The sequence below is a fragment of the Ischnura elegans genome, chromosome 2 (genome assembly GCF_921293095.1).
Source record: "Ischnura elegans chromosome 2, ioIscEleg1.1, whole genome shotgun sequence".
NCBI classification, from domain to species: Eukaryota; Metazoa; Arthropoda; class Insecta; order Odonata; family Coenagrionidae; genus Ischnura; species Ischnura elegans.
The window spans coordinates 104359697-104386753 of NC_060247.1; the positions used below are offsets into that span (position 1 = coordinate 104359697).

General features: G+C 36.7%; 1 protein-coding gene across 1 annotated transcript; it reads right to left on the reverse strand.

Moving 5' to 3' along the window:
- Positions 1-2794: 2794 nt before the first annotated feature.
- On the reverse strand, positions 2795-15306 carry LOC124154288 (F-box only protein 44-like). Its single transcript, XM_046527912.1, has 5 exons — positions 14814-15306; positions 14374-14558; positions 10180-10432; positions 9849-9981; positions 2795-4428 (listed from the first exon to the last, which is right to left on the reverse strand). Exons 1-5 carry the CDS (start codon positions 15011-15013, stop codon positions 4258-4260), a joined length of 942 nt encoding a protein of 313 aa, XP_046383868.1. The 5' UTR covers positions 15014-15306; the 3' UTR covers positions 2795-4257.
- Between the last annotated feature and the right edge of the window lie 11751 nt (positions 15307-27057).

Below are 27057 nucleotides of genomic sequence, written 5' to 3' on the forward strand. Positions count from 1 at the left end.
CTGATGTTCACACATTCAATGCGGGCCGGATTTTTATGAAAGTCGTCAGAATCGGCCGATAAAATAAGAAAGAATAAGCTCTTAAAAAAAATTTTTTTTTAAAAACCAGCCTTTATATTTAGATTACAGGGGATGAGCAACGTTTATATATGACACAAAGCAAAAAAACTCAGTGACCCCGAAAAACCAAAAGTGACGTATTAAAAAAGTCACTGTATTTATTAAATTTTCAGTGAATGGTAAGCCCCCTATGTTTCAAAATGCCACCCCTATGCTTTTAAATGCCTACCCCTATGTTAAAAATGCCACCCCCCTATGTTAAAAATGCCACCCCGTAAAAACATGTTTTGGGGGGCTATAGGTTGACTGGGGGGTGGTTAAAGGGGGGTTGGAGAGAAAAAGTTATATTTTCATGTATGTATTGTCATCGGAAATGAAGAAGTGTGCAAAATTTCAGCGTTTTTGCTTCACAGGAAGTGAGTCAAATTTCAGTTACAAGATTTGTACCAGACAAACAGACAAACAAACAGACAGGTTGGTGAGTTGATATAAAGGCTGGAAAAATAGAGAGAGGTTTTCGTGCCATAACTTCCGTTCAAATACTACTATTTAAAAACAGCGCACACGGGTTGAAAGATGGAAGCTTGCTGAAGGCCATGAACATGATTGGAAGACTCGGAAGTGGATATTAGTCACGTACGGAGGCGGAGAAAGGGTTCCTGGCCCGACCGGCAGAGCTCGTCAATTGACGTGCTCCGTATCTCCGCTTCGACGGGACCACGTCAATTGATGCAGGGGCACAGCCAGGAATTGAGGCTGGGGGGGTTTAGGTGCAACTAATACTGGGGTGTTTGGGGGTATTGAATACCCACCAGGATAAGCGGTCGGTGCGAGATTAATAAATTGCGGAATTTTAAGATAAATGGTTCAAAATGGTGAGTTTTACAGCTTTCTGAGGGATATTTTATTAATCCTTACACTATTCTATTAGTAATATCAATCCAATTAAGTAAAATGGATTAAACTTTAGCATTTCTCTGAGCTCTGGGGGGGGGGGGTTTAACCCCCAAAACCCCCCTCGCTGTGCCACTGAATTGATGTGCTGAATGTGTTAATGCGTTTTTAAGGTAACCAATGAACCTGGAAATGAGGTACTGTTGTTCCAGTGAAGAACAAACAAGCATTAGAGAACAATGAACAGGGAAGGTTTTTAAATTACTTTGTAACACTAAAACAAGCTTAACATAAAAGAAGTTTATTCTTCTAATGATACCCCCATACAATGGAGGTGAACTTGATCACAGGCGGATCCAGGGAGGGGGCACGTGCCCCCCCCCAGACCCTCAAAAATATGCAAGATTTTTAATACTGTCCCATTATCATTGCGTTCGTTTTGTATTACGAGGTATCCTTGTGCCCCACCCAGAACAAAATCCTGGATACGGCCTTGCTTGTGCCCCTCCCAGAAAAAAATCCTGGATCCGCCCCTGAACTTGATCACCAAAAATCAAGAGGCAGCAGAAATAAAAAGACTGCAGAGACATCACATTGTCTAGATAGGACATATATTTCATCACGTTGAAGCTCTTACTTAAGCTGCTAAATAATTACCTCCTTATTCATGATTGTTTCAGATTGCATCTCATAACCCAGCAAGCACATTATTCAGAATATACTTTCTTTCTATTCCCTCTTCCATTCTTCAAGATATGATATCTAATGCAAAGTGGGATTCAGCATTGGTATTAAATATTTTACCCCTCAAGAGGCAATGAAACTAAGTCCTATATGCTATGTATGCTTAATGATTTGTGCTAGCTGGGAAGGACATTACAGAAGAAGGAAATGGTTTATTAAAAAGAAATTATTGCAGGAGAGGGGCTCAATCCATAAACTTCAAATTGTATCCATCAACCAGGCTGTATCGCATTCAGTTGTTACTGTTTTGAGTAATTTGGAATTTGACATTATATAAATGAAATTAAACAAGAATTTGGAAAGTTACTATGTACATTTAAATTTCATACTAATTACACAGTATTAAAATTGCATTTATGACCAAATTTTTTTAGTCTTAAGTGAAAAGGAAAATGAAAATTCACACAAACTCATTCCTACATAGGTATTTCCAGGACCAATAAAAAAATATGTAATAATAATAATAATAATAAACTTCATTCTTCTAACAATTTCATCATTAAACAATCACTTTTAGCTCTAGGTTAATGGTTATAAGTAAATAAAATAATACATCCTTTTCTACAGTGGCACTTACATATACATATCATACAAACAATGAATATATTCCCATTACACCCAGAAAATAACAGGCAAGACTAGGTAATGGTATTGAATATATAATACCATGTTGAGTTTAGTATATCACCTCGGAAGAGTTAAGCTCATCACAATGAAGCAGGAAGCAGATACTAGATTACAAACATTCGACATTCTAGTTTTCTCAAAAACAAATGAAATCTTTCAGTACTCTTCAAAAGCTTAACTTGATACACCCATCACAAAAACTTTAAATCTCATCGTGATTAAATCAATGAGGATAAATGAAAATAATATTTCTCATTTGTAGCAGTATTCCATAAGCTTATTAAAATGTATATCACATGGAAATATATACTTGAAAAAAACATGATTTGCTGATATCCTTGAAATTAAATTAATAGTACGACTTGAATAAAATTTTATGTGCACAATTTAGGTGTTTCTTTAACTGAGAAAGATGAAAATGATGGAAAGGTAGACATTTGGTAAAATATGTATGATAGGACCAGCTGGATAAGATTCTATAGAAGCTGATTTATTGAATAAAACAAGCAGTTTATGCAAAAAGAATTATTGATACGGATTTAGTTTAAGCATACATTGAGTATCTACACATGGGATTACAAGTTATGGAATATACGCTAAAACACTAAACATTAATATGAGAAGGTAATGGTTTACAGGCTTGAGTAAAGCTGCAAAAATGATTTCTAACCAAATAATTTATTGACTAGAACGGAAAAGAAAATAATTTATGAAATGCCACTTTGAAATTGAAGTGATATTTCAAGCCATTCAGTTGGACACACGGTCATAAAATATTTTTGCGACCGACATCACATCCACTGAAGGCTTAGGGTTACATCTACAAATATTGTAAAGTTTTGATTACAAAAATACGTAAAAGCCACAAAGTAACTGTAATCAATTTTAATCCAAGGCATTACTTAAAAAAAAAAATAGATGCTTCCTCCATTTAAAAAGAGTATTTTATTCATTACAATCGGTTTAAGAAAGAGTAATAATTTTAAATCCAAAAGCATCGATGAATTAATAATGGTATTCAGTTGAATGTCAAATTACTTTAATTATCAATAAGATAAATAAGGACCCGAACTGAAAGTAGTTGCAGGTACAAACTGATAAATTTCTATGGAATGCCTCATAAGTGTCTTAAGCCTCCCACTTTCAACCATACAAATATTTTTTTGGCAGACTGACTGCGTAATGACACTTTAAAAATTTACATGCATTTCAGGCTCATTATATTGAGCGATTGAAGGTGGCTTCAGCAGTTGAGATAAAATGGGAAGAAATTACAGCAGTGAATGTTTGGAGAAAGCCTGCAGGAATATTCCTGATAGAAAGTATAAAATCACCCATGCGATTCAATTTTATGATCCATAAGTATAGCCCAAAGACATGAGTAACTACCTATACACATTTTGCTGAGTATTATAGAGCACAATATACAGAATTTAAACTAGGTTCACAGGAGTGAATTCTGGAAATTCTACCACCATTGCATTGTTGAAAAATATATGCCCTAACTATGACACATTCCTTTATATAACATTAATTTATATGCTTAAGATAAGTTGTTTACTACATTAAAGATACCATGAAAGACTCGATGCAGCAGTAATTTACGCCATTTAAAGCAACAATTTCAAGGTATGTATATATAAAAAAATATTTCAAGCCATCATGTGTCAGATATCTTAATTATATAAACGTATGTAGATAAAATAATTCAATTCTAAAATTCAAACAATAACCATGAACAACACTGATGTCTAATGAACGCAATTTTGCACAGCCATAAAAAGACAGATCACCACAAACCAAAACTCTATTCTTTAAACTATCATTTCTAAGCCAAAAAGATGAGCCAAAGAATAAACCAATGACTAAAATCTAATTAAACAATGAAGGAGAATAAAATAAATAACAGGTAAAAACGTATCTCAACTGAGTTTAAACATCAGGAGAGTCCCAGGAAATGGTGTGTAAACTGGAACATACTCGCACTGAGCCCCCAGACATTTTGCTTCCATAATGGCCTTTCCAAAATTGTTGGTCCACTCCACCATGATAGAATTTGACATAGCGAACACCAGGACCATAATCTTGGAATATGTGTGTGACCTGTAATTTAATATAAATTGGAGCTGATAATGCAATACAATTAATGATCCTATTCTACAATGCAGGGTAAAAATTCAGGACTCATATTTTTCTTTCCCTCATTTAAAGAAGGAAATGAAAATGACTCAAGAATTGAAATGTATATGGGATAGAACATGTCTATTTAGATAATTAAGAAGATTGATTTTTTGGCAACAATAAGTTTAAAAATTTACGAATACAGTAATTATCTGTAATTTGAGCCCTGATCGAGGCTAAAGTAAAAACATTGAAAAGGATTCATGTGCTAATCATCATAAACGATGAAGAGATGCATGACATATCTCACCACAAAATTATACACATTTCCTTCTTTCCCAGCAAAGAAACTTTTTTGTGAATTAGCGATATTGCCATATCACTTGATCAGCTGCCAACTAGAATCTTACACAATTTCACTCTTCATGAATGCGTAAGCCCCATGCACATAATTTCATCCCATCCTGCAATCCTTCATCCTTTTTCCTGATTATACAACAGTCAAACATAAAAACCGAACTTCAACTCCCCTCAACATTCAGTAGCTACCTCCTCTGTCCGCCGTTTACATCAGCAGAGGGTCTACCAATTTATTGATTATATCTTTTCAAGCAACATGGAGAACATTAACTTATTTCAGAACTGCACTATATTTTCAAGTCTGGCAGAAACCATAAAATAAGAGAAATATATTGCTGAATGAATAGCCAAAGGACTTCGTTTTCCCCGCGAACAATTTAGAACTTCAAAGGCTACTATACACGGTGAATGATTACGCGAATGCACATGATCATTCAGCATGATCATTCGCATGATCATTAGCAGCCCTTATGAATGCTAGGTTGAACTCAGGCGATCAGATCAACCACGAAATGCACCTTATTTTTTTGTATTCTATAACAGGAAAAGACTTGAGGTCCTAGCACCTCCCAACACATCTCATTTGGGACAACTCGCAGATTACAATGTATGTAAATTTAGATTTAACAAAATAAAATTTCAAATTTTTTAAATGGTTTTGCATTGAAATTTCAAATAAATTCCAATACAAACTTTCATATCAACATAGAGTCATGATCTTCTATATTATTACTACTGTATAGATTCCTTTTTCTCAACTTATACGCAACCAAACTCTACAAATGAGGTACCAAAATGCACAGAATTTATCAGAGAACATACGGCGGCATATCTTACTTCCTTAATATTGCTATTGTTTCCTAAAATTGGTTTTTAAATAATTTAAAAAAAAACTTTAAATATTCCTGACATTAACGGTGCACAAACTGATACATTTGTTAATATGCAACAATATCTCACATTCTTTAAATAACTTTTATCAAAATGCGGCTGATTCCACATTCAAGTCTCCTGTTGATACGTAAGTATGAGTCACCATGAGTGTTTAACAGAGGATAGTGTAATTACTTCCAATGTTGTGTTTAAAGAGGTCCTCTGGCCTCAATTTGTACATGAACATTCCAATAAAATTTGTACATAAGACCCTGCCTTTTTTTCTACATTTTAAAATTAGAAACGCGCCTATGCCTCTGTGGACCTGCATTGAAAAGAGCGGGGGAAGCCCGCTGGGAGCGGGCGCAACACGCTCGTTATTAGTATAATTAGACATTGCAATATTTCCACTGAGTTTTATTATGAGACTACGCATTTCGTCGTTACAAACAACATTATCAACACTTGATTGCAATGTCTAATTTTACTTATATTAAGAACTTCCACCATATCGTGCCTCACATCATACAAGATATGGTGTCATGAATATGGCTGATTTGGTTGTCACAAGAAAACCTTCTATATGGGTAAAATGTATCAATTTTGTGTAGGTGAACACTACAGGTATCTAAGATGGAAAACTGGTAGGTAGGAAGGAATTGGAATGAAAAAAATGAAAGAGCAGGGGAGAGTTTAATGGAAAGATATTCAGGTAAGTTAAGTCCTATATATGTATGTAGTGACACTCGCATGGCTTTTAATTATTCACTAGAAAAAACATGAGCTAAACTATTTCATGTCTCCTTATGCATTCCTAATGGATATTTATACCTATAATATAGCTGTTTCAATTAATGTTTGGATTTTCCAGAGCCAATGAAGATAATTGATTGAAAAATGAGTCATGGAGAGAAATTTTCAATTGGGAGGTAACACATTCAGAATGACATTGTCCACAATGGTAAATTCCCAGATGATAAGGAATTCCAGATAAATAGATGCCTTTGTCTTCCAGGAATCACTTTGAACAGCAAAAAGACAAAAATATATAAAGCCAGTGAGACAGAATGGCTCCTCAACCGTCTTTACAAAGTTAATGGAAAAATCAGACCACAAATTATTTTGTCTCAATTCCTTCCAGCCAGTGAGGGTCAGCTCTAGCAAAAATTTATGGCTTTAAAAACCACATCAATGAGTATTTTAAATAAATGTGACCTCTGACAAAAAAGAGCATGGATACATATGAAGGTATATGTGAAACACTTTTAACACCTCAACAGAAAATTTTGGAAAATATGGCAAATGACAAACAAAATTATAAAAAATTCCCTTATTTGACATCTTCATCATTTAAAATTGTGAATCTTTTCAAAATTTCCTTACATTAATTAAAAAAAGTGCAATTCTCCAACTTCTAATGACTCGAAACTCGAAATCAATAAATATTTGTCCCAGAAAAATTTACAAAAAAAAACCATGCCAAGCAATATTTACAATTCCTATGACAGCAGGTGAAAAAAATTTACCATAATTTCTACCCAGCTTATTTAGTTAAAATATTTTCATGCTCCCCGCGTCAACTCCAGCCGATGCCTGTTCATTTTCATTGAAAATCCACGCCGGCTATAGCCAACATTAGGTCTTCTGCCTATGAAAATGCTTGTCTGCTTTTGCCGACATTCAGCGTTAAAGGGTTATAATGAAAAGTAAAGAAAACTTTGTAATTCCACTTAAATATTTAATGTAAGACTGAGGTTTTGACGTGACACATCATTATCTAATATAGATGAACATAAGACAGGGGGGAAGAGGAAAAGAAACAAAATTTCATCCACAATACGTTCCTTTGTGGGACCCTTTCAGACCTTCCTTTCTTACACACTTAAAAAAAAATAAACCCTTTTCCGACCATGTTTTCATGGACACACTGGTTCATTCCCCTCTTCCCTTTCACCCAACTCATGCACCACTACCTCCACCCCCCTTTTTTGAAAACAATGTTAGTACGGAAATCCCAAATCCTCTCCATGCTCTTAAGGCCATTTTACACGGGGCACGTACTTGCACAATCTGATGTGTGTACGAAGGTGCAGTCAAAAATGCGTCGTGTAAAGCGGTGAATTGCTAGTACACATGCAAGACGTGGACGTGAGATAGCAAAATAGCCCCTGTTCTAATTTTGCTCATGAATTCGCGCAATTCTATGCCATTTTAGAAATTAATGCAGTTCTAACCTGCGCAATTCCATGCCCCATGTAAAACGGCCTTCACACCCATTTCCCACCTCATTGGCTAAACTCCGCTTCTGGGAATTCCACCCCTTGACCCTCTCCTCAGACCATTGTGTTTTTGAGATTTTTTGAAACAATATTGTGTGAGACTGTTTATTCTCTATCTTCTGTGCATCTGTACCAGACAATGACGCGTCACATTGAAACCTAAGTTGTACATTGAATATTGATGAGATATTACACAGTTTTCTTCACTCTTCATTATGTCCAGTACATTCCATAAATTCATGCCTGAAACATACTTATGAAATTACCATATTTCTCCGAATGTAGTCCCCCTCCTTAATTTTGAGGCTTCAGTTTCGGGAAAAAATATTTTAAAAATCTGTTTGAATATACTGTCTGTAAAAAAAAGCATGACACCCGAGTTATCATCTTAACGAGATGATCAATTTGAATGCGGCAAAAAGCATTCCAAAGAAAATTTATTTCTACATTTGATCATTTAATGAAAAAAATTTCAGCCCCATAGTATTTCCTGTACTTAATTTTTTCTAAAAAAAGTACCCATTTTTTGCCAGTTAAATCAAGTTGCCTAACTTTGAGAGCTTAATAATTCTGTAGTTTTTGTTCCAATACTTAGGAATTTTGATATTAGAAATCCAGATCTATTATTGACAATTCGCGGAAAACAAATTGTTTACACCACTAAAATTGACAGATTTGTTTCAAACAAGGCAAATCTCTTCTGGCTTCGAAAACAATCGGTCAACTGAAAATTTATTGGTACTGTTGCGTGCCGTAGAATGTAAGTAATGCAAGTACGTAATCATACATGTTGAATATCAGCATTATAATCAATACATATCATCTGATATTTATTCTTGTTTTGACCTCGGGTTGTCGCTTTTGCTCTGCCTCTCAAGGCAGGCCAAAACAAAGCAACAGAAAAGAGAAAGTCTCTCAAAGCCGTGCGCAGTTGCCATCTAGTGCATCGTGACGCATTGTACCCTGGCAGTTTATGAATCATCCACTGGCTTTGGCTGAGTCGGTGGCAACTACGCACCTCTTTTCTCCTCCCTCCCCCACGATGGAGCTGCAGGTACAAGTGTACAAACGTTTAGGTAAATATTAAGGGATACTGACTCTATTAGCAATTTTTAATGCGAATGTTATAAATATGTACTAGTCTTCAATTCATCGCAAAGCATTGGTTTCAAAGTTAGCAGATATTTGCGTTGTGTACAACAAATCCATCATTTTTCGTGCTATAAACAATTTGTTTTCTGAAAATTGCCAATAATAGATCGTGCTTTTTTATGTCAAAATTCCAAGTTATTGGAATGAAAACTATGGGTATATCAGGTGCTCAAAGTTGGGCAACTTGATTTTACCCTCAAAAAACGGGTACTTTTTTTAGAAGAAATTAAGCGCAGGAAATACTATCGGGCAGAAATTTTTTTAAAGTAAATAATCCAACGTAGGAATAAATTCTCTATCATTTGCTTTTTGTTGCATTGAAATTGATGTCCTCCTTTAGACGATAGAACTCCTCAAACTTGGGTGCCTTGCTTTTTTTACAGACAGTAGTTCCTTACAGTATCCTTTACTTTTACAGTGGGCATTTTTGAAAAAAAAGGGGGGACTATAATCAGATAAATACGTTATGTTAAAGGATTAACAGGGATGATTGGTATCAGTATTTGTGATGGGAACCTGAAGATGGTCAACCGTTAATTCAAGCCATGCCAAACAACCTACTTTCACTATTTTGGCTTTTCCACTGACCACTGGTCTTGACACTTTCCACTAATGCCTAAATCCAAATAATATATAGAGACACCCTTTATTAGCAAATGGAATCCAATTATGCTCACTTAAGTCTGTATAATTTTGAACAATAGGGAACCACAAGTACTTCCTTCACTCACTACTAACCTGATACCACTTTTCTCTTAATTTTTCAGAAAAATTTTCTCTGTACTGAAAATTTCCGAGTACTTGACGTTTTTCATCTAGAAGAGTTACATCCAACTCATAAATACTTCCACAGTCGAAGCGACAGGCAGTCCTAAAATAAAGACATTTCCAAGAGTTAGACAAGCATTATTAAAGATAATGACAAAAAAATAACTACAACATGAAATATTCATTCTGAAAATAATAAATTGGCTCGATCAGTATTTAAAACCAGATCTGAACTTGCCTACTTTCTTACATTCGACACACTGAAAAAAGAGAGAGTAATCAGTCTTACCATTGAACTTACCATTCACTTATATGGATTGGAGGCTGCACATGATCCATGAAATTGTTCGTCAATCCATGTTCTCGAAGATTTATGATCTGCTCTTTTGAGCATGAATAGAAAGATGTAACAAAACAGCTTGAATGACCCATAAAATCTGGATGAGCTTCACCTTTGCTATTTGTTGGAGGAAGACCCTCTGCTCCGCAAGGAGTTTTTTCAACTCTCCAGCCATCTCCTCCATTACTTATAATAGTCCAATGCTTTTTGGCATCTGAAATAAGGGTGTTGACAAAAAATTACACATTTCAAAAGGAAAGCAAGATGATTCATATCAGCACAGTAATGTAAATGAGGCTTGAGAGATTTTATTCAATATTCAATTTTGATTATTTAGACACATATTATGCAAAATGCCACCAACTGTTAAAACATGGAAAAAGTTATGAGTGCACCGCACATGAAAGTACAATCCTGACTTCTATCATAATTCTGCATGAAATTGGCAGATACATATGCCACAATTGATAGTGAAAATAATACGGGCTTGCTAAGAATTCTAATTTTGCCAAGATAAATTCCAAACAGGAATGAAATACTGGATGCATATCATTTGACAAGAAATAAGCAACTTGAAGGTGGGAAATGGATAACAAATGTTTGATCTACCCATATAATTCTATTCATTCTCATCCCTACTGTTGACTTCCTGTCTCCACTCCAATTCATATTCAATAATTCATATTCTTGATGCAGATTGAGTCAACATAAAGGTGTCAGATAAAGTTTAATAACTGAGACCCATGATTCCTTTAATCCAAAAGAGGGGAACACACCTATGAAATATTTGTGGCAAATCCCTCAGGACACTTGGATTTGATAAGACAGTTGTGGGTAGCCTTTCAGAGGAAGTTGTGAAAGGAAGGTGCTACTCAGTACCCATTAAGTATGCCACACATTGAATACATGGTGAGCATATGGGATCTGGTAAAAAAAGACTTCATTTGTGGACTTAACACGTTGTGTACGGATGGCGAGAATTCTCGTCATTTTTTTCCCGAACTTTCCGGACGGATGACGAAGATTCTCGTCGTTTAGGCGCATCAACCTAAACAATTTTAAAGCGTATCGCAAGCGAATACGTATTGTACGCTTTAAAATTGTTTAGGTTGACGTGCCTAAATGACGAGAATCTTCGTCATCCGTCCGGAATATTCGGGAGAAAAATGACGAGAATTCTCGCCATCCGTACGCAACGTGTTAAAATACGATGAAAAGCTGATTTATACATCAAAAACTGCCACAAGCAAACAGATAGCTAAGCACAGATTTGACAAAAATTAGGCTGGGAGCCACTAGAGACATTTAAAGGCTATTGCTTGAGCTATAAGAACAGACCTCCCTCAGAATAACACAGTGAACATCGTCTTAGAAGCTCACTATGTTTCTAGATGTGACAGCAACATTAAAATTCATACCAATGTAATATATTATGTAAAATGCATAAGTATAGGAATTCTTTTCCCTTGTGAATAATTAAGGACTTTAACAAATTCTAGGAGGGGGATTCAGAGAAAGAAGAGGATTTTTTTCAATGAAATTTCTAATTTTAAAGTATAAACTCAGGAAATTTTAGGCTTTGTAGTCTTATAAGGCAGGTAATAAAGTCAAAATTTTATGCATTCAATTGTTGGCCTATTTGTGTTTTTAACCGTAAGGAAAATATTTTTAGATCCAAGTCTATTGCATAAACTTGCTCCGTTCTGGGTGCAAGTTTACACAATGCTAGACCAATGGTTGACTGACGTTTAAAATCTAGCATTAATATGTCATGACTTGCTTGCTAGTTACAACTCAGTTCGGATAAGCACACTGCGTAAACGTGCCCCAGTCTAAAAGTATCCCACATGAGCATGTTCTTTTCTTTAATTTTGTAAAAAACTACATACTTAGTGTCCTAACAAGCCTACTGAGGCAGCTTGCTAGGTAGTAGTACATGGATATAGATGACTCGAAGGTCTTTCCGTTCACTATCACATTTGCCTGTTTTATTTATATGCCTACCTAAAACGACTAGATAAGTTAACATGAAACTAAATATGTCAATGTCAAGTTTGATCCTCGGGATCAGGGGTGCCTTTCTTCTAACATTACCAATGACTGGTGCATTACTGCCCCCTCTAAAATCAATAAGCCTGACCTTGAAAATGATCTGTGTTTCTCATTAAAATAATAAGAGAAGAGATGAGTTGAACTAATAATAGGATTGTTGACTAACGATGGTAAGAAAATAGTGACAGGGGTGCGGGTAACCAGCTGAAAAAGCAAACTAACTTTCGTTTATCAAAAACCCTGCTAAAATTGGCTTATGGTTTCAGCAGGATTTTTTTTGACTGTATCCTTCTGTAATCTATTAAACCCAATTGACTTTTACTGTTTCCACAGCCCTACAGTAAACAAATAAATCCCTTACGGTTATCTAGTTTAATTCATACAAATGCACACTGTTTGCACTAGTTAAAATGGGTTAACTGTACTCCACTGGTTTCCATCTGGTTTCAATAAACTTACTCTACTCAAATATCAACTGGAAAGTGTGGAGGGAAGTTAAGTAACAGTTGACCTACTGTGTACAGTAGAAATTAGTTGGATTACATTAGAACAAGTGAAAAAACAAAGCTGTTTCATAACTCATAGAGACCTACTGACAAATGAGGGAGAAATTATTAGCAGGGAAGATTTTGCTTTAACTTTTTTTCTTCTCTTGCTTGTCCCTAGTGCACATGTTTTGTGCAGGTAATAAAATTGATGGTTTGAGGCGTGACTTGGAGAAATTGCTTCGTGATAAATAAAAAACTTCACATTTCATGTAAATTTCACATTTCATTTTAGTACCAATCAGTTTCGTCGCTACGTGACATCGTCAGATTCAAATACACTTTTTAAATCATTGTGTGCCTCCCATTAGGCAACTTCGTATGACTTAAGTGCCACCATACCCCCTTCCCAGCTTCCCCACTTTGGCCAGCCTTCTGCCCCTACTGACTCAATAAACATAAGGTCATACTCTCCCTGTATCCTTTAGTTGAACCCAGAGGCACTGACTGCATGGGCTCGAAAATTCGTTATGAGAGTGAGGAAAAGATGTGTCAGTCTTGTCGATTTTCCTTGGAGTGTCCAGTTATCTAAAGTCGAGTTTTCAGGGTTCTAATGTAAATATCATGGCTCTTCTAAAATGTTTTAAAAAAACTTTAAAACTCACTACATATTTGTAAAATTTCTTGGGGCAAGGCCTTCCGGTATGGGCCCTCCCAATATTTTTTATAACTCTGCACCCTTGGTTGAACCTGACGATGTCCCACAGTGACGAAACTGGTTGCTACTATAATCATATGTGAAATTTACGAAATATTTTGTTTAATATTTTGTGCAGGTATTTACAGTTTATATTTACATTATGCTGTGAATTTCTACTGCTGATAACAAATGAATCAACCGTTTCACTCTGTAGAAGCCCCAAGCATGAGAAGGGAAACATTACTAGCGTGATAAAAAATACATGGAATTCATCCAAAGAGGAAATTTATAAGTTGTACTATACATAAACATAAAGTTCACCTTCTTTGTATATCGCAGGCAGTTTGTTCCATACAACAGAATCCACAAATGACCAGGCATTAATGAGGATTGCATTGATGGGTTTCTTAGAATCAGGAGGATATGTTAATAAGGAAATCTGAAAACTTACTTAGCATAGTTTCTTACAGCAAAACTGAGATTATGAGATCCTTTAAGAGGAAGAGTACAAAGTTAAAACAAATAGTAAAAGATGTGAATCGGAGTGGGAGAAGCTTTGGGTGGTCCGCAGGAGGAAAACTGAAGGCATCTATAGTATAAAAATGATAAACAGAACAGCAAAAGGGAAGTACTTTTTTAATGAGGAATCTTTAGATTACCTTTAAGACATCATTCTATACACATTAGCGATACAACCTTCAAAATACGAGGTTAGGAAGCGAGCGAAAAAAATTTTCCAAAAATTTCATTTGCTCATAGAAATTGACCAACTTTTTGCTTATTTTCAATTCTGATGCATGCAATGGCTGTTAATAATAGAATCGAATTTTAAAATATCATCATGGGGTAAGTAAAGTTGGCCAGCACTAACATTACGTAAATTATATTTGCCTCCGATGAGATCATTAATCAACTCACTTTTACCACAGTTATTCTTCAACAAATTACGCCCAAGCGGCTTTTTCCTCAGGAGCCAGTAGTAGTCGCTCCACTGCAACTTTAATGCCTGATGTGGTTTTAATGCCAAGTGCAATCTCTCGGCCCTATCTTTAAGCGCCCGCTGCTGAACAACATCTCTCCAAATTCGGCAGACAAATCTGCAACTGAAAGATAGTTTGATTTACAATTTTGCTGGATTAAAACGAGAAGGATGCATTTTAGTAAACGAGTGAGAGCGATGATAAATCAAAACTGCATGCGAGCGTAAAAAGGACCAGAAATGAAATCAAATTTAAATAAGGGAATCAACTGAGAAGATAAATTCAATTCCATAAATTTACGCCATGTTAAGCCTAATGCAAAAAACCTAAAGAGGTGAAGTGAACGGGGAAAACAAACTAATGGCCATATTTACTTACTTGAAAACCAGAGACTTTTCATCCACAAATGACAATATGTGACCTAAGACTTCTTCCGGTAAATGATAATGAGATAATATCAACCCATTTCCGATATCACTATCAGGATCATACTCTTCTGTTTGTTCCATTTTATTATGTTCGTTATCAGGAGCGACATCAAGTGATAACAAGTTACCCATCACATCACATCTCTTCATAGGTTCATTAGGCGCTACCTTCACTTCTCACAATAACGTCATAAGGCTATTTCCAAGAATCCCACTCAAAGTACATGCCCAAGAGTGATATCACGAACAAAAACGAACCCACCGGCTGACAACATAAACATGGGTTAAGTTAGCCCATGCCTTCCACGTAGTTCTGTCCAGTCAGCATTACCAACAGTAAAAAATATAACTCATAATCATACGCGAAGTCTGGAGAGAAAAACATACATTTTTCTTGAAAGCAATTTCCATGCAAGGGAAAAGTCTGGGTAAAAACAAAAGTGAAACGTCGAACAAAAATGACCAATGCATAGATTAATGTCGTCAATTTGTGAGGAGTCAATTAAAAGCCAAAAAAATGTAATTGCTCGCGCGCGCAAATTTCCTGTTCAGCGGTCATACGAGAAATAAAAAAAATATAAATGGTTTATATAAATACCCATTGAAACTTGAAATAACAGAAGATAAATCTAAGAAATTATGCGTGAAACAATGAAATCGGATGTAAAATTATCGCTTAATTATTTGAAAATTATTGATTGCACAACAAAATTTTTCATGTTTTTATTTCATTATAAGGTGAAAGGAAAATTAGTGCAAAGTTTAATAATTATATTCCCAATAATAACGAAAAAAATAGTAGATTCACCTCGGTGTCAATTTAACTAAAAACTTAGACTACCTTATTATGGGCCAACTTGATGTGTGTGCTTGCGGTGCTTTGGGTCACTGCACATTTACGTGAAAAATCTCACCTTATTCCCCGATAATGTACTCGTCCGATTACATTTTACCAGTAGGCTAATTTGATGCAAGTATTATATTCATTAACGAAGATTGTACCACGAACCCACGAATATTACAATAGAGGATTCTCAAGTAATGGAATCCCCTTGCACCAACCATTGCAGTGACAGCGCATAGAAATGCAGGGTTGACAACTTTCCCTGCGAATGTTTGATTTTTTAGCTCACCGAAAATCAACGTATTGCATGCTTGCACGTATTAGCATAAATTCTCTAGCTATAATGTTCTCATCACTCGTTACTAGTTACGCCATTGGAATTTCATCAACAGGATAAATAACAGAGTATAAATCACATAGAGATTCGAATAAATCAGTCGAGATATGAATGACATATCATGAACATCAAGAATTTCTCGACAAAATGTCACGGGTCAAAAAAATGTATTTCTCATGCAAAATAGTTATGGCGAATAATCAATCATAGGTGGGCAGCATTAAGTATACTCGTATTTAAATTACATATTTTCGATACTCTTGTAACTTGTATTCCTTGTCGAAATACAAATTGTAAAAGCATTTTACTAAAAGTAACTGCGAAATAAATTTGTTAAGAATTTTCTAATCATTTATAAATTTGTTGATTTTAACATACCTTCAAAATCAAAACACATAATTTAAACCAGTTTCAATTAATCAGTCGTGGACGCCCTTCCGACTCCCTGGACATTTGTTTGGCCCGGTAAGGCATACGATAGATTTTTCAGTTGAATTCAGGGCCGGCCCTAGCAGGTGCGGGGCTAGAGGCGAACCCTAAGTGCGGGGCCCTTCACTTAAAATATTAAACTCTATACCCCATCTACAAACTCGAGCATTTTGAATCCCTACCACTCTCTGGCTCAGTATGTATTCCCCTCCCAAATTCAGACTTCGTAATTACGCCGTCGTTCACACAAAAACATTGCACAATAAAAATTACTACATTATTATTCCTTTTTCATATCATTATTTTTTGTCTAGCACGGACTTGACAATACAGTGATAGTTAAAATTGCGTTTTCAAAACTATCGTATATTTTAACTTTTTTTTACGAACACGGGGCCCCCCAAAGCGTGGGGACCGGGGCGGTCGCCCCGCTCTAAGGCCGGCCCTGGTTGAATTACGTTTACTGTCCCCGCCCTTCTGGCAATAATTTAATGGCTAATGAAAGTTAAACCTTACGCTCTGAATGGTAAAAATATCAAGCAATAAATTTTCTGTCTACTCTAAATTGATACCCTCAAAGTGAATAGTGTACCTACCAGGGAAAGAAACACCTACAATACTCTGGAAAAGTGGCGGCTCATGAGTCAAATGCTGGGGGGGCGCACTCCACCGAGGGGTCATAAATTTTTAATATTTTGTGTATTTTAGTGAGTTTTTTTAAGGCAATACAGGTATTAAATTTTACGATACCATATGTTCCGTTTTTTTTCAACAAAAATACCTAGTTTTCCTAAAAAAGCTTGATTAATAAATACTAAATGCAGTAGACTCTCGGTCATACGGATCAGCTTAGTCCGGACTCTCGATTGTACTGATCAATGATCTTGAAGAATAAAAATATATTTGTTGCGATATTTTAACAATACAAACGAAAATACGTAACTTTGCGTTTTAGCGCCTACATTTTTCGAGCGGATATGACAGCAATAGACTTCTTTTTCGTTTTTGCAATAATAATGCGTTATTTGTCAAATCTATACAATATTTGCAATGATTTAGGTAGCAATGACACTTGTAACACCTGAGGAGGGAGGGGAGTGTAAATGACCTCCACTAGGCAAGAAACACTTCTAAAATGCGCGCGCTTTGTTGTTGCAGACGTAACCTTCGATAGCTGTGTTGTCGTTGTTTCTTGAATACAGTATGATTTAAAATCAATAATTAAACATTTCTCACACATTTTTAACAAAATCTGAAATACTCTACTTACCTGCCTTTAGTTATATTGCTTGTAGCAGAAGTCCATCTCAGTCCACCAGAAGTCCATAAAAGATATGTGTAGTTGTCAAAATATTAGTTGACGAGAGAATTAAGTTGACATTTGTGTCAAATGCGAAGAAAATGTTCATAACAGCTTTGAAATAGGGATAAAAATATGTATTAATCTCTATACCATAGACAGAAAAATGAATTGCAAAAGACTGGGTAAATGGTCACATGGAAGCAACTTTCGTAGCAGCTTCGGTATTTCCAAGTCATAATCACATCACTGGCCAATAATCCTAAGACTGGATTGACACAGATCTCAACTTAATTCTCTCGTCAGCTAATATTTTGACAACTACGTATATCCTATATATCACGTCCTTCTTAAACTGTTCCACGTCCTCTATTCGTGGTCTTCCTTTTCCATTCCTGCCATCCAGTTGTACCTCGACTCCATCAGGTATTTATGTCTCATGACAGTGGCGTAACTATGGGGGGTGGGGGGAGCGAGGGGATAGATCCTCCTCCAAAGCCTCAGAGAAATATAAAAAATATTTAAAACTCATGGACATCCAATTACTCTCGTCGGGATTGAAGGACGAAGGATTAATAAAGGCAAGACATAGACGAATATATATTTTATTTGAGTAATTAATTTACATGGATTGATTTCAATTGTATTTGGGTTGAGCAATTGTTGTGATCCACCGTTTCTTCAGCGCATTCCATGCCGAGCCTAGGAGGCCGCGCTTTCGGCTCGTTATCCTGTTTAACGTGGGGATTCCCCTTCCGGTCCCCTTCGGTTCCGGTCAGGCCTGTACCACGCACCCCCGAGGTCAGAGTAGGGCCGTGACCCTCCTCTGGCACCGTTCATTCTCACTCACTCCACAGCTTGCTGACTGAGGTACCCATGGCCTCCTTTAATACTAGTATTAAAGAAGGTCATGCAGGAACCACTCGTGGAAGATGTCATCCATTGAGAAGTCACCTCCAGCCATCAGGCTGCGCTCGAAAGACCCATGGCCCCGATCAACCAGCGGCTGAAAGTGGTGATAGGACCCCAAGCCCTCACCGCTGCCATCGTGGGGGACAGGTAGAAGCTCCTCCTCTCCTTCGTCTTCTATGTCCCCAAGATAGCCTTCCTCCGAGATTTCGCTGGAAGCATCCAGCGAAATCTCGGAGGGATCATCTCCCTCCACAACTCCCTCCATCACTGCTTCAGCCAGGACCGTCACCTCCTCCTCCGTCTCCTCCTCCTCCTGGCGTCGGCAGCAGCAAAGAACGCAGCCCATTATATCTCTTAGCAATGGCTTAAAGAAAACAAGTCCACAACTAAGCAGCTATTAAGGCCAAATGAGGAACCCGAGAAGTGGTCTCCATGGAACTCCCATTGTTGCTCAGCGCCAGAGCCTTGAACATCTCATCCATGGTAACGAATGAAAGGTACTTTAAATCAATTGTTGCCTCCGACGTGATTGAGATTTTAGGATAATCATAAGATTAATAAAGTTTAAAAGAGACATGGTATAAAACAATAATTAATCCTTTGAATAAAAAATTATTTCCATTTCAAATTGAAATCCCTCGTTTTTATTGATTTTTTAAATTTATTCTCATGTGAGAAATCAGAAGCTGGATCAATTTAACTTTGAATAAAGTTATATCAATTATTATTGCTAGCGGAGGAAATTAACCATAAAAAGTGGTTTGATTACTCATATATTATATTTTTAAATATAGCGAGGCGGTTATTGCCATTACCTCTCAAAACAAAAAGTTGTAATACCTACTACGACATTGAAGTGCAGTAGTCCATACGTCCTTCCCCAACCTGATTATTTCATATTGGAACAAGTAGAGCTCCTTCCGCATAGATATTGGATATCCCCCAGTGACGCATCGACATCATTGTAGGCTTGGGACACTGCTCAATATAGGCCCTACCCACTATCTGAAATTTATCCCATTCACTTTTTGAATACAGAGAAAACTGGGAAAAAATTTGGAAGCATAAACTGGAGGTGCGACCTGGGGAAGTTCCGCTGTGCTATAAGTTCTATTATCATTATATTTGAATTTAGAGCATTAAATATATAGGTAATTAAAGACAGTTCAAGTACCGGATAACAATTAAAGGTGAATTTTTGAGAAAAATAGAAAATAATAATGGTCACTCGGAGGGTAGAATCGGTAGAAGGTAGGTTTCGACAATTTCTGCTGAACTTATGGAATGCGCTGAAGAAACGGTGGATCACAACAATTGCTCAACCCAAATACAATTGAAATCAATCCATGTAAATTAATTACTCAAATAAAATATATATTCGTCTATGTCTTGCCTTCATTAATCCTTCGTCCTTCAATCCCGACGAGAGTAATTGGATGTCCATGAGTTTTAAATATTTTTTATATTTCTCTGAGGCTTTGGAGGAGGATCTATCCCCTCGCTCCCCCCACCCCCCATAGTTACGCCACTGTCATGAGACATAAATACCTGATGGAGTCGAGGTACAACTGGATGGCAGGAATGGAAAAGGAAGACCACGAATAGACTGTGTGGAACAGATTAAGAAAGACGTGAAATATAAGATATACGAAGAAATTTGATTTTCGTGATTTGGATTAACAGTGGTGGCCTGTATCTCAAGAACTTTAAACAGAAAAAAGAATGCCTTGACGATTCGTTTCTTTTTTCCACTTAGCTCCATTACGCAGACTTGATTGCTACTACAGCTTTCTATTATGAGCGATACGTACAGTGGCGGCTCGTGAGTCAAATGCTGGGGGGAAGGGTGGGGGGGGGGGGGGGGGGGGGGGCGCACTCCACCGAGGGGTCATAAATTTGTAATATTTTGTGTATTTTAGTGAGTTTTTTAAGGCAATATAGGTATTGAATTTTGTGATACCTTATGTTCCGTTTTTTTCAACAAAAATATCTAGTTTTCCTAATAAAGCTTGATTAATAAATACTAAATGCAGTAGACTCTCGGTCATACGGATCAGCTTAGTCCGGACTCTCGATTGTACTGATCAATGATCTTGAAGAATAAAAATATATTTGTTGCGATATTTTAACAATACAAACGAAAATACGTAACTTTGCATTTTAGCGCCTACATTTTTCGCGCGGATATGACCGCAATAGACTTCTTTTTCGTTTTTGCAATAATAATGCGTTATTTGTCAAATCTATACAATATTTGCAATGATTTAGGTAGCAATGACACTTGTAACACCTGAGGAGGGAGGGGAGTGTAAATGACCTCCACTAGGCAAGAAACACTTCTAAAATGCGCGGGCTTTGTTATTGCAGATGTAACCTTCGATTGCGGTTTTGTCGTTGTTTCTTGAATACAATATGATTTAAAATCAATAATTAAAAATTTCTCACACATTTTTAACAAAATCTGAAATACTCTACTTACCTGCCTTTAGTTATATTGCTTGTAGTAGAAGTCCATCCTTCTTTGCTTTTGTCCAGCAAAGTGATTAATTACACGTTCGTTGAAAACAGCGCCGGGCAACAATTTTTTTCGATTGAACACATGGCAAGGGCACTAAGTCTAACTTCTTTTATCGTGCTTGTAGTAAATGTCTTTATTCGTTTCAATGTTGAAAAACATCTTTCACTTTCAGCTGTTGTCATTTGTATGGTGCCGTTGATCTGGAGTAGTTTAACTCATTCTGGGAGAACTTTTAGGTTGTTGTCATAAATAAAATTAAGAAGCCGCATTGAACCGGTTGCATTTGAAAAATTTCTTCTGCTGTATATAACTAGAAGTTAATGTTTCAGTTCCACTTTGTATAGTTTAAATAGTTTAGCTACGGTTTCAAGTTCACCACAGAATAGAACCTACTTTTCCCTAAGTGAGGAGGTACTAATACTTGTAGCTTTTAAAAAAGAAAAGGACTCTTATGATTGGGTTTACTTAATAAACAAGGGGCGGCACAAAATAGGCCAACGAAACATACGACCAAGAAGAACAAGGTGCCTGGACACAGAATTGGGACAATTTTTCCCTATTAAACTACACTTTCAATGAAAACAAAAAGGAGCACTGTTGATGAATTCAAATTGTCTTCTCGAATGTACACACATCACTATGAAACTTCTTAATCGGCAAGTACGCACAGTTAACTCCTCGAAAATGATGTCTGAACTCATTTCACTCCGTTCTTTCCGAGAGTCTATCCCATATGGTCTATCCGTTACTATTTGGACGACTCAAGGGAGATAGAAGCCGTGGTCCACTAATGCTGATTCAGCTGAGGGACGAATTTAAGGTCAGCAAAGGCATTCAAGCAAACAAAAGACGTCACGGACGATCTCCTTGAGTCTAAGATTCATATGTGGTAAACACACGAAACGCCAACGGGTCGCAATTGGAATAACCGTGTTTTCGAAATCATTGCCATGATAAAATAGAAAATAAATTCTAGATCTTAAAAGAAGACGACTCTAAGCCGCAGATGGGAGCTGTAAGGATCTCCGCACTCATATAAACTCTTCGAAGCCACTTAAATCAGACCCAAGTGGACATTTTCCGTCGGACAGCTACCGCTCTGCCGCTGAGGAATTAGGTGGACATCAACTACGTAATACGACAAGGACGGCTAGAAAAATGATGAACCTGTACACAAAAGGTGCATTGCACGCAGCACTTCTTGACATTCATTGAATGCCTCTATTTAAAGTCACGTTTTACGGGGTAAATCATGTTCAATCCTTCACCCTATCACGCACGCACCTATTTCCTAAATTATAAATCAGTGGGGAATGTTACCTGATTTTTTCCAATACTGCAGGTCTTTTGATAAATTTATCTGAAGAATAGGTACCGCATTTCTAATCATCGGGAAGTTAGAACTACATTGTCAGGCCCGGAATATTATAATATTAGTTTCCCAAAGGTTGTTGAAATTCGTAACCATAACAGAACTGTGGCAAATACTCGAGAATAGTTTTCCTGCGTCAATACGGCATTTAACTGGTTGGATTTTATGTGTTCCGGGATTCGAACACCCGAAAACGCAAGCGTAATGGGATAATTTATTTTCTTTAGCAATACCTACCAGTAATTTACAATTAAAATCGTATGACTACACCCAGAACAGTGACCATTCTGATTCCGTAGGTCCCTATTCTACGGCAACACCAAGCAGGCGCCTGATTATATGCCCGCCGCGCCGGCCGGCGCAGCGATGCCAACACACTCGTCGCTCTGCGCATGTCCGGACGGCGTCCCAAGACTCCCGTAAGGCACAGGCTTAGACGCGTCATAGCACCAGCAGCCCCCACCACTACCACTCTCCATAATTGCATTGGGATGGATTGGGACGTTCTGGCCAGCGCCCCACGGCTACAAATACGAACTTTTCGCGTTATTTTTTTCGTGTTTTTCGTACACTCTCGATGCATGCGATTGAAAAAAACTTCTATTAATTAGATGTATAATTATAATTGAATGGGTATTTATTTTTTTCCTTTTTCAAATCTTTGGGAGGGGCGGCGTCCGAGAGTCCTTATGGGCAAGACGCCACTGCTCTGGAAGTGTTTAATTCACACGCACTTGGTCTTATTTTAAGGTGATCTCAACCCTCACTTAACCAAATAAATGTTACTTGTTAAGCATTCAGTGAATGAGGTATTGTGAATAGAAAAATTATGAATTATAATGAGTATGAATGCAATTGGTTTTAAACCTTTGCGGTTAAAATTTTTAATTAAACGTTTCTGGTCCAAATTAATTTTTAGCAACAAGGAAATAATTGACAGGATCGATTGTTGATATTTAAAATGTTCTTATTTTATTGCATAAAGTAAAAATGCATTAGTTGTAATATTACGCATGGTAAATGAAATAGTTTATCGTCTGATTTTGCTCAAAGTGTTCCTTGTTTGTGAAATTACTTATAAAATGATTGTTCGTAAAAACATTCTCAAATCTCTTGAAATATTGACTTTAAATAATCGCAGCGCGTCCTTACCTTCTATACCTTCTGATGTCGAGTTCGACTCGACGTTGGACCGGATTTCTACTGAAATAAACTTTTCAAATAACTTTTCCACTGAAATTTCGGCAGAAACGGCAGGGCCTGACCTGGCAGGAAGCCCGAGAAAGATGTTGTGGAATGGTATTTGGAAAAGTCGACCGACAGCTGAGGTCATTTGCGTCATGACGAAAGGGTAAAGAGAGAAGGGTGGAGAGAAACCCGGTGTCGGCATTAGCTTGCTCTCGCTGATGTCGGGTTTCTCTCCACCCATTCCTTTCCTAATCTTCACCAGGGCGCAAATGACCTAAGCTGTCAGCCGCCTCCCCAAAACATCGTACCATGAAATTGAAATTTATTCCTTGTATAATATACAGAGCTTGAGTAGTACAAATTTTTTTACATAAAACAAGGAACATTAGGTCCCCCTTAGGATAATTCCTGTTTGGGGATAACCGACTTTTCAAATATCGCTCTTTTAAGATATTAGCTATACAACACAGAGTACATAACACACCGCAGTTTTGCTGAATCACAAAATCAACACAAAAACATAATTTTCTTGATTTCAAATGACCATTTTAAGGTAACATCTCTCTTTGTTTAACAAGATGTGTGATGAGGCAAGAGATTAAATTTAAAATATAAACATTAGTAAATCAGAAAAAAACAGATTTGCTGGAACACTAATAACTCGATACAACAACAATATATCAGAGAATAACCTTTACTCAAACTTTTTAATCAAGTACTCCACCTCCTTGTTTTTGAATAACCAATCTTTTACTTATTTTAGGAAAATGCTCTCCTTTGTTACACAAGATATATGATGAGGCAAGGAAGTAAATAATTTAGGGCCTAAGCTTATACCATAGAGTAAGTATATATAGAGAGCTCACCACACGTACAAAAATCGTATACGTTTTTGGTGTAGTTCTAGAGCGATTAACCAGATGTCACTAGAAGAATTTTGGCAATTTTTTTAATTTGCTCGTTCCACAAGTATAAAAATATATTCTGAAGCAGAAAGGGTTGCTACGTTAAGTGGAGACATTAATTATTCGATTTTGTTTATAACAATTGTTATAAAAAATATTTTATCGAATTTCGGCTAGTTACTTGACTTTTCCGAGTTTATATTCCTAATCCATTTTCCGGCAGACTGTTCTTAGTATAAAGTTGAAACTTGCAGGAAATGTTTATAGTACATTTTTTTCCATACTGGTAAACTTTAATTTGTTCATAACTCAGTTTCAACGTTGTTATGTGTGTTTATATATCTTTCGGACGAAAAATCTGGAATTTTGCAGGGTAAAAATCAATCGCCTGCTAACTTTCGTATCTTACGATATAGGTCCATATATGCTGCGTATGAAATTTGAACAAAACTATAAATTTATTTTTGGTGAAAGAATTGTAACTTTATCTCGATTACAAGGGGAGTTATGAATTTTTAATGAACGCACCTCGTCAGGCTTTCCTTTCTGGCCTGGGTCCACGCTGAAAGCTTCCGCCTCCCAAGGATATCGTTTTGCCATCAGATAGGTTGGCGAGGTGAGATGTTGTTTTGACGAGGAAGAGATTTTCCGTGAGGGAAGATTTTTTCCCTTCAAGAGACTTATAAATCTTATTGATGTTCATCGCTTCATTGAACAATCAACATATAGAATGAAATACATTTCGAGTGGTGTGCTTCAGAACTTCAGTTATGAAATACCTCACTTTGGTGAAGTGTAAATGTTATTTGCAACACCAAGTGCCGGAATATTACAATAAAATAGGAATGCGAGATAGGATCCCTACACTGAAAAACAATGCACTGTTTGCCTTTCGCTAACGGTCATAGCCTCTTCACCACAGTTGGTAACTAAAGCTTAAAAGTATTTGGTAATGAATTCTTAAGCGCGCAGCTTCAAACGAACACAAAGAGGCATGGATCAGCAGTAGCATTTTTGGGAATAGGGGTGGTCGGTGACCTTGATTTGTTTGCTCGATAGCGGGATGAGTAATGGCCCATTCTGTTACCACGTCGAAAATGGAAAGGTTTCTTTCGGCTCTACCATTTTTCTACTTCGGGTCTTACGTATGAGGCAGAGGATCATCTAAAGCATGTTTTTGTCTTTCCTTGAGACCTTATTCTGATCATAGTTGTGATAATCGTCGTCTCGTCAATAACAAGACGCATTGTCGTTTGAGGAAAGTTTTATTTTAAGCGTTATCATTTAGTTGAGGTTCTTAAAAGTAAAACAAATAGCGGCTGCAATTGAGCCCGGGTTCACTCATTGCTTAAATTCTTGCCTCATTATATGAATGAATCCCTTCTCCTAGGGGCCGAAAAACTAAATATCCAAAGATACATTTTACGCGGTGAGCATTTATACAGGAATATCGAATGGAGTATTTTTGGCATATTCCGATTGTAAGTTGTTGCGGCACTAGAAAAATATGGCGATTCAAAATTATACGCCCTCCCCTTTTTCGGAATTAAACCTCTTATTATGCAGTTTTGTGAATCGAAACTGCAAGCAAAATTTGCTTCGTAGGCCTCATGGGGAATCCTAATCCGTAGGCTAAAATATGTTATCGCGTTAGAATCTTGAGTTGTCCATTCATTAATTGTTATAAAACATTTGATTCTATGTATATTAAATATTGATTGCTTTTCGTACACAATTTAACAAACCAAAACCTATTTCTTGTCTTTGATGACGAGTTATTCATTTAAATACAGATTTTCAACACTAATACAGGATTTATTATAATCTTGCAACATAAAGTAGGTTCGAAGATCTTCGCGGCGTTGATCAGATTATCTTTGCATTCTCTTCGGGTTTCCACCGCGTCCGTTGGCTTTTGTCGAAACTGTTCTTGCCAAAAGGCAACGGACGCGGTGGAAACCCGAAGAGAAGGCAGAGATCATGCAACATAAAGTTTTAAGTCCAAACTTCGAACTGTAACAGACCTATTGACGAGCCTTTCCGGAGATACTTCCTCTGAGTGGCTGAAATGTCACCTAGCAATGATTTTCCCGAGGTGTAATCCTCATTTTCCTCCATTGTTGGGGACTCATGTCCTGACGAGTAAAAACTAGTGATGTGTTTTTAGAGGGTTAAAAGACTTCCATCTGATGTAAAAAAATTTCGACGGAGTCGACGTGAAAGTAGCCCTCCGGCGCGAGAATGTAGGAAAACAAAATTGTGCGATATATATAATTATATTACTTTTGCTAATCCAAGTAAATCTCACCGTATGAAAATTAATCACAAACAAGTTGATTTTGATCAATCAATTAGAAGATAAACGAAGGAGATTTGATTATTTCCAAAG

What these genes read in the sequence shown, in the direction of transcription:
- LOC124154288 (XM_046527912.1), bottom strand. Translation starts at nt 15,013, where the DNA reads ATGAAGAGATGTGATGTGATGGGTAACTTGTTATCACTTGATGTCGCT. An exon ending in GAAGAATAACTGTGGTAAAA is followed by an intron (nt 10,433 to 14,373) that starts GTGAGTTGATTA and finishes CCCTTATTTCAG; the next exon opens with ATGCCAAAAAGCATTGGACT. An exon ending in TAAGAGAAAAGTGGTATCAG is followed by an intron (nt 4,429 to 9,848) that starts GTTAGTAGTGAG and finishes ATTAAATTACAG; the next exon opens with GTCACACACATATTCCAAGA.